The sequence below is a fragment of the Microplitis demolitor genome, chromosome 4 (assembly GCF_026212275.2).
Source record: "Microplitis demolitor isolate Queensland-Clemson2020A chromosome 4, iyMicDemo2.1a, whole genome shotgun sequence".
NCBI classification, from domain to species: domain Eukaryota; kingdom Metazoa; phylum Arthropoda; class Insecta; order Hymenoptera; family Braconidae; genus Microplitis; species Microplitis demolitor.
The window spans coordinates 3,597,319-3,615,317 of record NC_068548.1 but is presented as its reverse complement, the minus strand read 5'-3'; the positions used below and the strand labels follow the sequence as shown (position 1 = coordinate 3,615,317).

The window sequence follows — 17,999 nt, the reverse complement described above, 5'->3', positions numbered from 1 at the left end:
TAGAATAGATTTTCATGGGTTTCCATGGTATTTGCATCGAATGATATTTGAGGCGAAGAAATTCATAAACATGCATGCATTTTTTTTGCATGTCTTGGAAAATATTTTCAAGGACTCCGATAAATATCCATAGATTTTGGAATAAATTTCATGGATTCCTATAGATTCTTATGGATTTCCATGGAATTTGCATTAAATATTAATTAATGCGTACATAGACATGCATGTATTTTTTCGATTCCCTGGAAAATACATGTACTTCCATGGATTCCTACAGATTCCATGGATTTTGGGATAGATTTCCATAGATTTCCATGCATGTTTTTCAAAATTTCATGTATTGCCATATAGCTCGAAAAAATATGAATCCAGATATATATTTCTTTCGTATGGGGGATTTTCACAATTGTTATATATGATGTTAAACATAACCAAAAGTAGTAAGCTCATGAATTTTCTCTACATATATCTTGTTATTACGTATTAATTGTCCAACAAGGCACGACTGTACGATCAATCATACATCACGACGTTCCATGTAGCAGCCAATTCGCGAACATTTGAACCCTCCTGAATGTGCATCCCCCTTTGCTTCTCTTCTAACCCCAACTCACCCGCTAACTCCATTTTATTCGCTCCCAGGCCTTTCACGCCCACTAGTCCACCCACATCATCCATGTCAGTCGCTGCAAGCTTCCGCCACACTTTCCAGCCTGCTGAGCAGCACGACAGGGGTTGTTACCCTCAAATAATTCTTTCTCTTTCTCACTCACTGAATTCACTAGCTTATTACACGTGTTGCGTGTTTTCATCCATAGAAAAGGGGGTGGAAGTGGGTGATGAGGGCTATAGGATACATAAATTCATCAACCCTTAACCTCATACTCTACTCCGCTATCCAGTTATATCCTCTCATCCTTTAACTATTTTGCCCTTATCCGTGACATTTAAAATACACTCAAACTATTATCTTCATTGCGATCGAATAATGACCCAATGGCTTGTTCCGAAAGTCATTTGATAACAAAACCCAGAGCTATTTCAATGAAATTTACACAGGATTTCCGATTTGATAAATTTTATCTATTTCTCTATATTTATTTTATTTTTTTTATTCAAATCGCAGTCGTTTAAAAGGTTAATTTTTCCGGTTTACTTGTCAAAATTGTATGTATAAAATAATATTATTAAAAACAAAAAAAAATTTTTTTTTGTATCAATAATAAATAAGTTCAGTAAAACGAGATTAAATTAGCAGTAAACAATTTAATTTCAAAAATGGAAAACGGTTGCCTACAACCGCATGAAAAATTTTTTTCAACCCTCATATGATATTTTGTGGACTCCGATTTTTAGTAGTTCAAATTTGCATTTTTTTTATCTGAAATCTTTCAATTTCGATTCTGAAGTCTGTGTTTTGGGAATTTCCGTTCATGAAACATTCAAAAACAAATTTTAATCAATCATTTTTTTTTTTTAAATTGAAAAATTTCTTCAAAAAAAGGATTTCTTTGAATACGGCAGTTTTTTTTTTATACAGATTGATTCTAATTAATTCAATTAATTTATTGCAGAATTTTTTTTTAATTAAATCTGTAGTAAATCAATAAAGAATAGCATGAAAAAAATTTTTTTTCTCTGAAGAAAAAAAAAGCATTAACAAAAAATTTTAGCAGCATAAACTTATAAAAAGGCAACACTTGACTTGGCAAACCGGGAAAACGTTCGACGTTCCTTTGTGCTAACTCGGAACTCGTATAAGAAAGAACCGGAAGAAGAATAATAAACGAAAGGAAATAGTGGTGAAAAGAAAGACGAGAATAAAGTTAAAATGAGTGTGTACAAAAGTGTACATAAACGACAGAAAGTTTAATGAGGGATTCAAGACTAAGATTTTCTCAGCCTAAATCATCTACTGGACTGAAAAAAAAAACTGCCCCTTTTTATACTTTATCCTTTCTTTCACCTTTTTTCAATTTTTTATACCAACTTTAACTTCTTTTACTTTATTTATTTTTTTTTTTTATTATGACGCATAAGTAAAAAAAAAAAAAAAAAAAAAACAATAGAGAAAGTATAAGAGTAAGAAAAATGGCATAAAATTCGTAATAATTTGAGCAATTTTTCAAAAGTTAATGTTAAAAATGAACGAGAGTTGAACGTGCACTTTAACGACACAACTCGAGTGTCTTTTTTAGTCACGATGAAAATAGCTAAAGACGAACTTTTCATCCCCTTTTATAACAGTCAGACCCTTAGTTTCAAGAATACCGGGAAAGAATCGCGTGCTCGAGTACTTGGGGTAAAATCCACGTACGACAATGGTGAGACCTATAAAGTCTTGATGTTTGGTGAAATAAAAAATAAAAGAAAACAGACATGTTCATTTGTAAAAAAAAAAAAAAGAAAAAAAAAAATACAGAGTCCTGATGTAAGAAATGTAACTAAATACTGACATCGTTATTTATCCAAAGATTTTTTTAATTTGAAAATACATACTTCGAACGCTACATAGTAAGAATTTGCCATTTTCAATTTCAGTATTTCGTTACAGGTATCTGATATTTTTGGCTAATGTTCTTATAAAATTATTGCAGGTATAAATCATACAATATTGCTAACCATATATATTTTTAAAAATTTGCGAAGTGGATGGTTTTTTATTTATTTAATTCGGAGTGAAGTTCACTTTGAAGGAGAGTTGTAGAAAATACTAATTATAAAAAAAATTACCAATGGATAGTGAGGTTAGGTCTTCTATATTTAGACATTTATATTGAGTTCGAAAATAACTACGAATCTTTCCATATATTCACGCGAAATAATTTAAAAAAATTATAAGCAGCTGATAATTAAAACTTTCACGCTAATGAAGTTGAATGGGAGCTGACAAAAATAAAATTTTTGAAAAAGGTATTCCCTGGTAAAAAATCAAACTTGATTTAAGACGACTAAGTCTAATCGTTTTATTTTTTAATCATGTTTACCAGATTCCATTGGAACTAAAAATACCAAAAATCAATTTTTAAAAATTTGTCTCTTACTGTGTTTTGGAATTGGGCAGCCTCACTGTATAATTCAGTGAAAATTAAACTAACTAATTTTTTGACAGATTTAATTATGAACCAGAATTCGTTAGCCAGTTAAACAAAACATCAGTTGTAAATAAAAGGACAATTATAAAGTTATATAATTAACTGTAATATATTATTTCAAAAACACTAGTAATTCAATCGATTGAACATTGCCCGTTAATACAATCCGGACATTGTTATATTACATTCTAGCATTCATGTCGCCAATACTATAAATACGTCAAAGCATAACCAGTATTGTGCAGTACAATATCCTCTTGTAAAGACAATTTGTAGCTGATCCATGTGGAATAGTTGCTGACTAAGTAAAAAGATTTGAATCAGCTGTTCAATGTCCCTATAGAATTTTTTATTTATTTATTTACTTTTTTTTCATTTTTTTTTTTGTTTTGAACTCAGCATTACTGCGCACACCATTGCAATACTACAGTGCTGCAATATATACAATGATTCTGGGCTAGTAACATGAGGTAAAGGGAAAACGCGATGTGGATAAAATGGCTAGAAAGGAATACCAAGGGTGGTGGGTTGGCGATGGATCGGTTGAAAGGGATGAAGAATAAAAGAGATGGAGACTAGTAAAGAGAGAATATAGCTGGAGATAAATAAAAAAAAAAAAAAGGTACAGAGAACATCCGGTGAATTGGCAGAGATCCAGGAATCGCGGAACAAGGTGGATTTGTTGGAGGATAGGCGTCGCAATTTCACAGATTCGCACGGAGATAATCTCACGATCACACGTACAAATCCAAAACAAACCTAATGACAAAGTCTTTCGTATTTTTGTTATTTTCTTTTATCATTTAACCTACTTTTTATACCTTTTATCTTAGGAATGAAAAGAAATTTCGTTCACTAACCAAATAGCTTTTATCTTTCAGTTTTTGATGCCTTTTAACAGAAATTTATTTTTTTCTTTTGGGCAAAAAAGTTTTATCTTATGATTGAATACGTCAAGCAATGAATTTTCAGGACCATGATAGCGAGAGGTTTTACTGAATGTAGAATCCATTATGTTGAAATCATAAAAACGAGAGATAATTTTCGGTCTTTGTTAAATTATACCCATCATTATTTGAAATATCTTTGTAGGGACACAGCGTAACTTGTGATATAAATGAATTGCTACTGGACTATAGTATTTTTTAAAATAAATTAGTGGAATGTAACTAATTGAATGTAATTTTAATTTGCTAAAATTAAACAGTAAAATTTCACTATTTTATAAGTGGCAGTTTCTCACTGTTTAAGGCAGTTGTCGCGCTACCTATAGTGTGTGCTATCTCTAACTCTCTCTTTTGCTATTCTTCCTTTTTAACTCGATATCGCTTACTCGCTTTTACTCGTTTTGAAACTGTTAGACAAATACCTTTGAATATTTATAACTTTGTTACGAATCGGTGAAAGTAATACTCTTTTTTTTTTTATTCGAATTAGAAATATATGTGAAAATATGACTTTTTTTATAATTCTCCCACCTACTACATAATTTTGGTCAAAATATGATTTTTCAAAATTACTTTCAGGACATCCAGGGTAGAAGTACCATTTGAGGCCAATGCTCCTTTTTTGGACACATGAAACGTTATCTTAACCTTCAATGGCCATGTGACTAGTCACCCCAGGTTTAAAAAAAGTGGAATTAGAGGTCTTAAACTTTTCGAATAAATTTGTCAAAAAACTATCAAAAAAAGAGAGTTACTCCATGTAGCCGTTATGTGGCCTGGGTGAGGTGTGGCCGTTAAGGGTTAATTGTTATTGCGTCTTTTACAAATTACTCTATTTAAATTTTGTAAGTGTCCAAAACTGGCTCTAAGGTGGCCAAAAAAGCTACCTCTACCCTATTCAATAACATATTCTAATTTCAGAAAAAAATCATCCCCCGACCCCTAAATTACAGTGCCAATTGTAAAACTGAAACAGCTATCACTATTCGCACGTTTTACAGTGCTTCCTATAAAATATATAGGTCTATAGCAAGCTTGAACACTTAACATTTTATGGAAAGCACTGTAAAGTCTGACTCGCGCTATTTAACCCAGCTTTACACTACTAGCACTGTAAATTTTATAGTAACTGTTCTCCGTGTAAACGATCAACGATTCAAAATCTCCAGTTGTAAATTCAGATAGGCTTCAAATAATTTTTACCTGAAACTTAAAATCTCGATGTGATCGAATTAATTATTGATAAGCTGGCGAATTATTATTAAAATTCTAATGATCATTCAAAAGCAATTTATATTTAATAAAAAAAATCCTTCATTTCTTCTTTGAATTATAGAATGACATTTAAATGAGTTCATAATAAATTCATTTTCAATGAGTTCGAGAGATTTAACCTAGAATCATTCATTATATCTAGCAAATTAATAGAGATAGATGTCCCAGTTCTCGTGTTCATAAGATTATAATTCATAGAAAAATTTCGACGTCAATTTTCGTTATTTAATAGAAGCGTAATAGGGGGTTTTTTCGCTATATAATTATGAATAAAATTCAAATTATGTACTTCGATTTGAATAATATCCATTCACTGAATCGGTTACCTTACGAAAAATATATGACAGAAAATAAGAAAAAAATTTTTTTTAATAGAATAGATTATTTTAATTCGGCTTTTATTTTCTGAATGCCGATGATTATAGAGCATTTAGAGAGAAGAATGTTTCCCTTGAAATCTTACAAGTTACCAATCATCTAAAATGTTTTCCTTTTCAGCGAATATAAATATATATATATATATATATATAAGAAAAAAAAAGAATGCCATTCAGTTGAATTGCTGAGGGGTTATCAACGTTATATACGTAATCGTCAATCGTTTATATTTCCTACCCTCTTTTTCACATCAGAGTACATTGAGGGTATTGTGATTCTAAAGAGAAAAGTAAACTGTTAAACCAAATATAAACATATATATTGATGGTTTATATTTGTTGCGCGCTTCATAAAAGTGGGCGCCACAATCAGATGTATACCTTTGCAATGCCAACTATTGTTATAGCTATATGTCTATATAAAACGTTTTCTAGTGCTTCCGCCTATTATACTAATGTAACGCAATTATATAGAATCGAATGGTTATATATATATATATATTAGATAATAAAGTTTCCATTTATGAAATATGGGTTGTATTTATTGTAGATTTTATAACTTTTGAGTTATTTCGTGTAATCGAAATTCAGAATAGAAAAATTTTTAATAGAGTATCAAATTTGGCAAATTTCGCAATGAAAAGTGAAAATAAAAATAAAAATATGAAAGAGAACGATTTTAGTCTAATTTTCGATTATTAAGTTTTTAAATAAAAATCATATACTTTTCCTATGACAAGCCTAGTTCGGAAACCAGACTTTCGCGGTTGATATTACAAAAAAAATTTAATGCAGCCAAATTTTCCAAAAAAATTTTTTTTTCACGGGTGTATACATAAAAAAAAATTCCCTTAAAGTTTAAGCCCTTTGTTCTAATTATAACACCAATCTAAATAATTTTGAAATTTTATCATTTGAAAAACATGTAAACCAAAAAAAAATTTTTTTTTTTTTTAAATCAAATGCTTACTTGCAATTTATGATAGGATTTTAGAATAAGGCATGCTTTGTAAAGACTAGTTAAAAATTGTCAAATTACACACTTGACCGATCAGAAGATTTGAATTTCATTTAAAAATTTTAGGTCAATTTCAGATATTCGACGGCGTATTTTTCGGGCATACATTACATAAAATATCTATACTGTCATTTTTATTATCACACATTTTTTAACTTAACGTATTATAAATTATCAATGCCACCTTCGATTAATTATGAAGTATTTCATTAGATATAATATCACTACCACTCATCTAAGTATATCATTACGATAATCACCTCATGATAAGTACTGCATTTTCTTAATTTTTTTTTTTTTTAATTATTTTTAATTTTTTCCTTCCGTATCTTCTATCTATAAAATTCTTAATGTCTTATTACCGGTCGTAGAAGGGGAAATCTTATCAACTTTATCAGTAATCAGTGTATTGTACGATCCTTCAGTTACTTTACTTTCTCAGTTACATTTCAACAATAGACTTCTTTATACTTATAAAATTCTCTCATTAAATTAAACTTCTCGTCACTTATTTTTTATAACTCAACAAAAAAACAATTATTACATCTTTTTATCGATTATCAGTTCTGAACTCTACAACTCTAGCAAAAACAACACTTATAGATAACCAAACATTTTTTGATTAATTATGGGGAAATTATATCTATTGTTCGGACCTCGTTCTTACAATAATTTGAACTACGTATCAATGTAACATTTTTTTTAAACAACTAGTGTCTGTCGGATTGGCTTAAATTACTACCAAAATTCATTTACAAAATTTTTTTACCGTCAAAAATAATAAAGTATTGCACTGGATTATTTTTAACTGCATACATTCATTTTGTGTGGAAAATTGGACTTAATCTGAAGAGCCAACGGTAAAAATTAATTAATTCATGTGTGTTTAAAAAAAAAAAGTATTATTATAAATCAGGTTACTGACTAATATTAACATTAAATATTATCCATATTTGTCAATTATTATTTTTTTTTTTTTTCAATTATATTCAAGTTTTTAATCTTTTTTTCAAGAATTAAATTTTTAATTTAATTATCTATTATTTATTTTTTTTTATTAATTCGGCAAATTTTCTAAACCGTAATTTCGAAATTTTCTGTAAATCTGTATATATATATATATATATATATATATATATATATATATATATATATATATATATATATATATATATATATATATATGTAGAAAAACTTCAAGCATAATGAGACACAATTTTTGAGACAAATAAAAAATTAATTTTGTTCAAAAATATTTAGTTACAGTTCGTATAAAAAAAATGGGGCAAGTTGACCAGCCCGCAAAATGCAACAAATTAAAATTTTTTTTCATTAGTTTTTATTGTCTGAACTATTTTATTTAAAAATGGAAAAAATTGGCTCTGAGATGAGTCAAGAATGGAACAAAATTTTTTTATTTTTCACGACAAATTTCATATCTGCCGTACTTTCCGATCAACTGCCCCGTTATGTTCTACAAACAATAACTAAATATTTTCAATTGAAAATCCTGTTTCATATTACCTCAAAGTCTCATTTTGCCCCGTCTTTGTATATATCTACATATATGTAAATATATATAAAATAAGATTTCATTAAAGAGTGACATAATTTTTTATTATTAAAAATAATATTATTCATCATTTAAGCTATTTGTTCTTTAAAATTTAATTTTAATATTTTACTTAAATAAATTGTTTAAATAATGAATAATTGTAAAAAATTTATAATCTCTAGTATTGGGTCAGGGACTAATTTTATCAACATTTAAATTATAAAGCTGGTAAAACTCTAAAGATAATCGTTTTAATTCTTTATTTAAAATCTGCGAATTAAGAATTCATAACTGCACGTGATTTCTTAAATAATTTTATCGAAGTTTATTTTAGAAAGTATGTCACTCGATAAATATTAGTTTATATAAACTTTACTCTAATGATTTTTTTTCTCGAGAATTTTAAATTTAATAAAGCTGTGCAATTTTTCTTTAAAAAAAATTATAATTGTAAAGAACAAATTTTTCCTATTTTATTGTTATCGATAATCAAATTTTTTATTTATCTAAATCCCCAATTGATTTTTTTTTTTTTTACGAAAGTTTTTTCAATTCAAACGAAAAAATGATAAATGCTTATATATATATACATATATGTATATATGTATATATGTATGAATGATTATAACTTCAATGACGTAATTAAATTTAATCTTATTGTCATCCTACGGTAATATCTGATAAGATTTTTTGCAGATTAAAAATAAATTTAATTAAATAAATAAATTTTTAAATTTATTATATTTCTGAAAATATAGACTTTGTTAAAAATATATTATTAATTATTGAAAAAAAATAATAATGATAATTATTATGAATAACTCATAAATTAATAAGTCAATTATAATTCATATATTCAATTGATAATATTTCAAAGTTTATTCATTAAACATTTACTTTATGATAATAAAATAAAAAAAAAATTAATAATAAAATAAATGTCACATGTCTCAGAAACATATATTTTTTTAAAAGCCAAACTCTAAGTCATTATATAGAAAATTTTTGTATTGTTTTCATATGATTAACAAATAATTATTTAAATAATTTTTTTTTATTTATTTTAAACAGGTATTTATATAAAAGATATAATCAAATATTTGATAATTTAAAAAACTTATAATTTATAAAATAAATAATTATCAATGCCACTAAATTTTTCGTTGCGTCACGCATATCTTGAGTCTGAAACAGACAGTGTTTTACCAATGGCTCCAAATATCTATATTATAACTCCAATACAACATGTAAGTTAACGAAAAACTTTATTTTATTTATAATAATAAATAAATAATTAATTGCCAGCTTTTTAAAAAATATATAAAAACTAACATGACGCTTAATTTTTTCTTTAAATTAATAAATAAGTTTAAAAAAAATCTGAAAATCTACAACTCGAATGCTCATTGTTTACTAAAAATATCACAATGAATGTACTATGCTACCAATTGAAAGAGCGTAAGCGAACGAGTGGATCAGCTGACGAGCCGAAGGCTACTGCTGCCAACGCTCATGTGTCTAACCCCGTTTTCGGGCGCAGAAAGATCACAGATGCTTTATTCAAATTGACTCGCGACTACTATACACGGAGAATCCTAAAGCGTTTCACGTTTTTAAATTATATCAAATAATGCTGTAAAGCAGGAAAATATGGTCATGCGCACACATATGAGAATATATACGTGAAGCGGTCCGACATTCTCGTATCAAGAAAGAAGAATGAGAGTAGAAGGGGATTGGAAAGGATAAGAAAGAGACCTTTTCAATACTTCTATTACTATAGTACAGATACTTTAGGGCTCATTTCATGAGAATATGGCCATTATAAGGTTTTGAAGATCCTCTCATAACCTTATACAAAGTTAAAGCTTGACGATTAAAATGGCGATTGGAATCGATGAAAACCAGATACGGAATTTCTGGATCGAATACAAAACACTTTGAATAGGAAATCACTGCGCTATTTTTTGACATAGCTTTGTACCATATCTGCACCAAAAGTTTGAATTTCTGCTCTGCTTAATGGGAAGAAAGTTTTGTATTTTCTTTATGAAAAAAAAAAAAAAACACGCATGCACTTTTCTTTCGTCAAACAGAACAAGAATTTAAACTGTCAGTGTCAGTTCTATGCACTGACGTTTTTCCAAAAAATTTTTCGATGCTTTCGAGGTTTCCAAAAGTCCAAAAGACATTTTAATTTTGGTCGGGATCGTCGTCTAGAAATTCTATAGAAAATCCATCGAGAATCTAGACTCAAGGCTCACATTTATATGCTAGCATTCTTCCAAAAGACTTTTCTGATTCCTGATTAAGAAAAATTATTTGAAATGATTCAAAACAATTTGAAATGATTTGAAATAATTGAAAGTAACTAATACACAGATATACACTTAGCATGGATTAAATCATTTTTCTTGATAAGGGATACCCTCGAGGCTTCTAAACATCCTACGGACACCTTTATTTTGAACAAGAACGCCATCTAAGATATTCTATATGAAATCGATTGAAAATCTAGATCAAACATACAATCGATTCGGGCCGTAAAGTTTCGAGTAAAAATGTAATACTGCAATTTTATTATCCTATGAATGTTTGAATTGTGTGACTTTATAATTTTCATTATTTTCTTACGCTTTCGATATTCTCATTTCAACATATATGTATACAAATAAGCGACCATTCAAATCGGTAATGCAATTCATGTGAATTTTTTTATTTCTTAAGTATGTACCCTGTTTAGAAAATCTTATAGAATCCAACAGTTTCTTATAAATTCCCATAGACATTTTATAAGAATGAATAAGTTCTATGAAAAGTGTTATAGTTAAGTACAGGGCCTTATACCTTGGCTATAAGAATCTATCGGATTTTTTAAGCAGGGTAAGGCATCTTAGTCTACCTCTGCTTCATGAGTATGCAAACTACTAACAATTAATAAAAATTCTATATTAACCTTTAACGCCTACAATAATCAATGGGGATGAACAAAAATTTCAAAGACGTAATTGATTAATTAATTGTAAAAAAAAAAATTTCTTCTTTTCTTACAGATTCATTTCAATTAAATCGATTACGTCTTAATAAACAAAAAAAAATCTACAATGGATGATAGTATCAACACTTATGCATATCGAGTACGTCTTCTCTGCTTATTAACATTTCAATTAAAATCGTAACTACTATTTCTCTTAAAACTTATTACTTAAAACTTTTGAAATATTAATTGTTTAAGATTAATTTTTGATGAAAACAACATTTACCTTTTATAAGAGAATAAAAATTCAGAATTAATTATTTTTTTTAATTTTTTAAAATGAAAATTAATTAATCGCAACAATTTTTGTTTAGGAGCAAGAATGTGCTGGCCGGTCATTGGCAACACTTTTGATATCATGGGTCGCAGTTGCAATGTTGGGAGCTATTCTTCTACGGTGGGAACACATGTGGATAGCGTTAACAGTATTGACATTATTATTTCTGATGATGTGTGCGTATGCAATTAAATTGAAACGACAGACTCCTGGTGAAATTGTTGGAGAAGATAGATGTTATGTACATAGTAATAATAGTAATAATGATATTAGTAACAGTAGAAATATTCAAACGGTTTCCGGATCAGTGGACAACTTTACCGAGGTGAGAATAGACACATCGAAAAAACATAATATTATTTTTTCCAACTCATGGTAAAAAAGCGCCTTTGATTGGTTAAGAATGACACTACAAAGAATAAAATCGTGAATGTCCGCATTGTTCATGAAAAATAAGACAAATCTGCACTTTTGACATGTATACAGATTTACCATTTATTAGTCACTAAACAATCCAACAGGAAACCGTATGAACAGCCTTTTTCAAGTTAAGGCAACGGAAAGTCCCAAACTATAGAAAATATTATTTGAGGTTACCCTGATAGCCAAGTTGGCGAGAAACTGACGAGAAACTTGCAGCCGCAACTGGAACCAAGTTGATCGCCAACAGTTGGTACCTTCAATAGTTGATGGACATTTTCTGAGAAAGTTGGTAGCAAAAGTTGTAAATCCAAAAAGTTGACTATCACTTTCTGAGAAAGTTGGTGGCAAAAGTTGCTTGCAAAAGTTGGTGATCATAAGTTGACGGTAAGTTTACTTTCAATTTCCTCAGAAACTTGCATTCCAGTTGCGGCTCCATACTGCCGCCAACTTTCTGAGAAAGTTGGCGGTAACTTGTAGCCAAAAGTTGCAAAAGCTGAAGTTGTCGATAACTTGTCGTCAAGTTGGTCGGAAACTAATGAATGACCAACTTTTTCTCGATCAACTCGTGTTATCAGGGTATAACTAAAAACTAAATTTATAGTAGTGTCCTGTTTTACCAATAAAAGACATTCTAACCATTCGATGCAAAAACTATTGTAACAGATTGAGTAGGAAGAGCTTTCAACACTCGTGTGTTGGCAACACTCGTCTAACGGCTCGTGAACCAATCACACTCGTTGTCGAAGGCACCTACTACTCAATGCGTCAATATACTATTTTAGTTCAGCATCATAACCTCACATCTTCTTGACACTGTGTATGATCATTTTTCTCTACAGTAGTCCATAACTTTGTCCCTTTTGGGAATAACTACACACAATATTACTATTTTCTGTTAATATTTACGTATTCTAGCAGAAAAAACTCGAATAAATTCTGGAGGGAAAAATTTTGTATTGTGTATGTGTTAATTCATAACTTCACCTCTTTTTCAGTATATACTATTTATTATAATAGATATTTTTATTATTTTTTTTTCTTATTCTCAAAACTCTCCAAATAATAATTTATTATTACAAAACGTAATTAAATTATATTAAACAATAATTTGGGTTCCAAGTAGAAAGCAAAAGGAACTTTGCATTTCTCGGATATCCCATGATACGCAGGTCTTTTAATAATTTCAATATTCCTACGAAAATTAAATAAATCTTATTAACGTTGAGAAATATTCATTATTTTTATGAAGAATTGCACATTTATAAGCAAAAACAGCTTATACAATATCTTTTGTAAGAAAAACTTATTTATAGAAATGTTACATTACAAATACTGTTCATTGTAAATATATCCAATTATAGAATTCAATGTATTCTACAATAGATATTTCCAAACATAAGAACTTTGACATCAAAGCGTTTATTTTCTGAAAGAATACTTCGCAAAACAAAGAAACGATCATTAAAATGCATCATTTATCGTCATGAAAACATTTATCATAATCATTGGTTTGATATTTTTTAGATAATACAACCACCAGCTTATCAACAGTACTGGATTAACGATTTACCACCATCATATTCCGCAGCCATTGGCACAGAACTACCAATCGAAATAACGAGAACTTCTCTACCAATATTAGATGATAATTACGCAACAATAACATCAAATCCACCGGCCTACTGTACAGTCATTCAATTAGACTCTATAGGGACTCACACGATTGACGGTAATGAGCAACAATTGGTTGACAGTGTGCTGCCACCTTTGGCGCGAAATTTGAATAGCGACTCGAAATTTTAACTAAAATCGTATGATAAGAAAAATTAAAATTAAAAATTATCTACAGTATTTCATTAATTGTAAATAACAATCAGTCTTATAAAAATTTATATATATATATGTATTCATCAAAAGTAAATATAATATGAACACCAAAAAAATCGATCTCACAAAATAAATTTTCAGTCTTTCAAGTAAAAAGTAATTTTTGTTGAACATTGAGTGTAAGTCTTAGAAAAAAATAATTTTTATTATCGAAGTATACTTCGAACTGCTTGTAACGAGACAACCAGACAAAACTAAATGTATGGAAAAGAATGAAATTTTTTGATCCGAATTTTAACCTAAATCAGGCAAAGTTACTAATTTCGGGTCTATTTGTACTGCGACTCTACTGTACTGAATTTTTTTATTATTTTCATTCTACTCCGTCTTCTCTGGTAAGTTTAACAATAAGCAAGTTTTTCATTCATGTTTTCATCCAAAAACCTCTGCGGCGAATCATCGATCAATTAAATATAATATACATATATTACACAAAACATCACTAATTCGTATGAAGAAGCTTGCCAAGAATTTCAGTGAACTTTTTTATACTATATTTTATATATGTATATATATATATATATATATATATATATATATATATATATAAATATTGTGTAAGTTTACTGCAGATTAGACGAGTTACATGAGCAAGTAAGAAAGGATTTTTCAGAATAAGGATAGTAACGGATTTAAAGTATACGATAAGGGATACGCTATGAAGTAGGAAATGGGTGAAAGGGAATTGAGGGAAACCGTCGAGTGTAGAGAAATAAGGATAGCTTCTTCTGTACACAACTGCCGCATACGGAAGTTTGCCAAGTTTCCGCAGAGGAATTTCACGATGAACATTCCTGATGTACTTTGCACACCCAACTACCCTTAACACTTTAAGAGCATCCACTTTACGGATTCGTTTGATTATTGGTATTTTACAAGAGCCACTCTAATTCATTATACACCAATGGTTTATTGCTTTTTTATTTATTTATTCATCTCACGATGTTTAGGGAAAGATAAATTTTATTTTAAGATACTTTGAAAATTTATTGAGGAATTGCTTTTTCAATCACAAGTTACCCGTTTAATCTTCAAGTAATTTTAGTTTTTTACTTATTGTCAAAAGTCTTTACTTTTCATTATGTTGAGATTAAAATTTGCTGTAGTTATGTACGTAAACTATAAATTGCAAGAATTTTTTTTTACCTCGAGTTAAATGAAAGAAGATATCGTCAACCCTTAAATATTCTAAAAATATGTATAATATGTAACTGGCATTTCAAAATGGCTCTAGGTACCTAATGTCTGGTTATTTACTAAATGTTTGAACTTTTTTTTCAACTTCTATTTCGAAAATATTTTAGTTTTATGACCGCACATTAAACTTCAGTAATGAATCTAAAGTTACCAAAAAAATTTCCTCATATACAATGACCACCATGTTTACTCCAAAATATTTGATTAAAATGTTTGAATTACAACTGTGTGTATCAAAATATGTTATGTATAATGTTATCAACTTAAAGTTTCAAACAGTACGAGAAATTTACGTGCAAAACCCACATGCCTGACGCAGCGAAACTAAATGCATAAGTTTTAAAATTAAATATAAATTACAACTATTACATTTCGTCCTCATTATAATAATAATAATTACATTTTTTTGTAAAAAAGTGGTAAGCGGGTAAAATGAGCCGCCTACAAAAAAGTAATTAGCAAATTTATTTGTGGAATTTCATTTTTTTTTCTCCCAAATAACTATTTAGAATTAATGGACGTAAATAAGCAACGACGGGTCGACTAAAAAAAACCGATTTTTGTGCCAAGTGATTCCTTAGTAACTAAAAAGTGTTTCTCAAATAGTTTAGCGTTAAAAAATTTTTTTAATCATAAAATCAAAAGATTGTTGACAAATAAATTATATATATGAAACTTTTTGAAAAACCGAATTCAGTAACTTGAGTTTAAATACTAGATTGCAGAGGGCCATTCATTAACTTGAATTAAAATTAAAGTAATTTGAAACGTTATTGCAAAAGTAATAAATAAACTTTTCTTATTACAAGTTTTAAATTTTTTGTAATTGATGTTTCAAGTCACAATATTTCTGCATGAGATTAATTGAATTTAGTAGACAAGTACGATTAGTAATTTTGCAAAACCGAGCCGTCATATATGAAACGTTTAGGAAAATGAAATTGACTATTTTAGATTTTAAAATACAAAATTATAGTTCGCTTTCAATTTTCATTAATTTATTGCTGAAATTTTTGAAAAAATTTTCCGATATTCAGCCTATCCCTTTTTACAGAAAAAAAAAGTTACGAGCCAATTTTTCCTCTCTATTTTTTTCTACTTGAATTATTTTCAAATGAAATAATTTAATCTATTGAAAACTGTTAAATTTAACTGAAGATTCTATTAGATTATGTACCTGCTTAAGCTTATTACGTAAAAAGAATAAAAAAAGTTTTTACCATAAAAACTTATCTACCAATATTGTGTATAGAAATAAATAAAACTTTTGTGTATCATCTAATTAGCTCACACACACTAGCAGAAAAGTTGCAATTGAATAAAAAAAATAAAAAATAAAAAGCCAGCCTTTATGCCACGTTCACGTTGCAAGCGCTTAATAAGTTTATTTCAATTTTGCCGTTGAGACCGCTCTTCAAAGTGACAAACAACCAGAAAAACTATTTTTTTTTTTTTTTTTCATTTTCTTTTCAATATTATATTTATTTCAATTTTAATTTACCAGAACTTTTTTTTTATTTTGTAAAAGCAAGAAAATATCCTATTTGATAAATTAAAAAGTTTTTAAATTTTTGTACAACACAACATCAAACTTGATTATACTTTTATTTTCATCTTGATCGTTTGTGCATGAAAAATACAAAGTTTTTATGAAAAAATAAAAAAAAGTTACATTTTATACACTTACTCAACTCTTTGACGTTACTTTACAACTAAAAACACAATTTCATTTTTATTTGGAAAAATTGTATGAAAGCGAGATTTAATTTTCATATGATGTATATATATATTATTAAAAATAATTTACTTATATTTATATTTGCCTGTCACTGTTATTCTTGTCTACGTAATTATAATTTAAATAAAAAAATTTTTATAAAGTTTTAGCACAAACTTTTGATGATCAACACTTTTTTATAAGAGTGTATTTTATAAATACTTGAAAAACTTCCATCTGTCCGATCATATTTATAAATTATTTATTATTTATTTTTTTATTAATTAACGAACTGTAAACGGAACATAGCTTTTTATGACACAAGTCTAATAAACGCCAAGTTTCGGCTTGGTTTTGACTTGGTTTCAAAATGAGCCGACAGATCGCGCCTAGTGAGAATCTAAACACCTAAGCGAGTCATTCAGAGGGTGAGCACTTCTTGCCCCCACCATGCCCAATTTTGTCAGAGCTCGCTTCGGTCAAACTTATAACCTGAGAAAATAAAATTCTCAATATTTCAGTACGTAATTATAGTAACATTGAAAATAATCATAATATGCACTGTCGACTAGAGCGCCCTACCTCGATCCGCCATATTGCCCTATTTAAATAAATCACCCCCTGGAGTAATTTATCAAACATAACATACAACCCATGGTTCAAAATTTTAATTTTTTGGAGAAAATTACTACAAAATTTTTAATTAACTAATAACACTTATAATATTACACATACATTGTACTGTAAAAAAAATTAGCAGAGGTTAGTAGCTAATGTCGCACGAATGTATAACTAAAGCTAACCTCAATATAATTACAGATTTCAGGTCTACTATACAAAATATTCTAGCTTTTAGGTGAGAAAAGACCAAAAAACACGTGTTGTTTGTATATTCGTTCATAATGCTAAGTTTCATTAGTTTTATTCTCTTCATCAGGCATTTACATAAAATACATTATTAAAACCGTGATATTCATAAGTTAGTGAAATAAGAGTGTAGATCGTGAAACAAAGTTTTCTATTATAGCGCACTATGCAAATTCACGGAGAGAAATGTCAAGTAAATATGCCTATGCAGCATAGTAATAATTACATTACTCTATAATTAGTATCACACAGCTCTTCTGTGACTGCTTATACAAACTATAGAGTTTTGTAATTATTACTATGATGCATAGGAATATTTACTTGACA

The 17,999-nt window shown here is 28.5% G+C and overlaps 2 protein-coding genes across 5 annotated transcripts in view; one reads left to right on the top strand and one right to left on the bottom strand.

Moving 5' to 3' along the window:
* Nucleotides 1-17,999, bottom strand: part of LOC103574876 (suppressor of lurcher protein 1) — a 331,756-nt gene that overhangs the window by 269,327 nt on the left and 44,430 nt on the right. The window lies entirely within an intron of this gene.
* Nucleotides 7,169-13,938, top strand: LOC103574874 (conserved uncharacterized protein). Of its 2 annotated transcripts, XM_053738738.1 has the most exons (5): nt 7,169-7,572; nt 9,339-9,514; nt 11,321-11,404; nt 11,619-11,906; nt 13,529-13,938. In XM_053738738.1, exons 3-5 carry the CDS (start codon nt 11,372-11,374, stop codon nt 13,805-13,807), a joined length of 600 nt encoding a protein of 199 aa, XP_053594713.1. In that variant the 5' UTR covers nt 7,169-7,572; nt 9,339-9,514; nt 11,321-11,371; the 3' UTR covers nt 13,808-13,938. The 2 variants fall into 2 exon arrangements, with proteins under 2 accessions (XP_053594713.1, XP_008552647.1); XM_008554425.3 differs by lacking the exon at nt 11,321-11,404.

What these genes read in the sequence shown, in the direction of transcription:
- LOC103574874 (XM_008554425.3), top strand. Translation starts at nt 9,413, where the DNA reads ATGCCACTAAATTTTTCGTTGCGTCACGCATATCTTGAGTCTGAAACA. An exon ending in TTATAACTCCAATACAACAT is followed by an intron (nt 9,515 to 11,618) that starts GTAAGTTAACGA and finishes ATTTTTGTTTAG; the next exon opens with GAGCAAGAATGTGCTGGCCG. An exon ending in CAGTGGACAACTTTACCGAG is followed by an intron (nt 11,907 to 13,528) that starts GTGAGAATAGAC and finishes GATATTTTTTAG; the next exon opens with ATAATACAACCACCAGCTTA.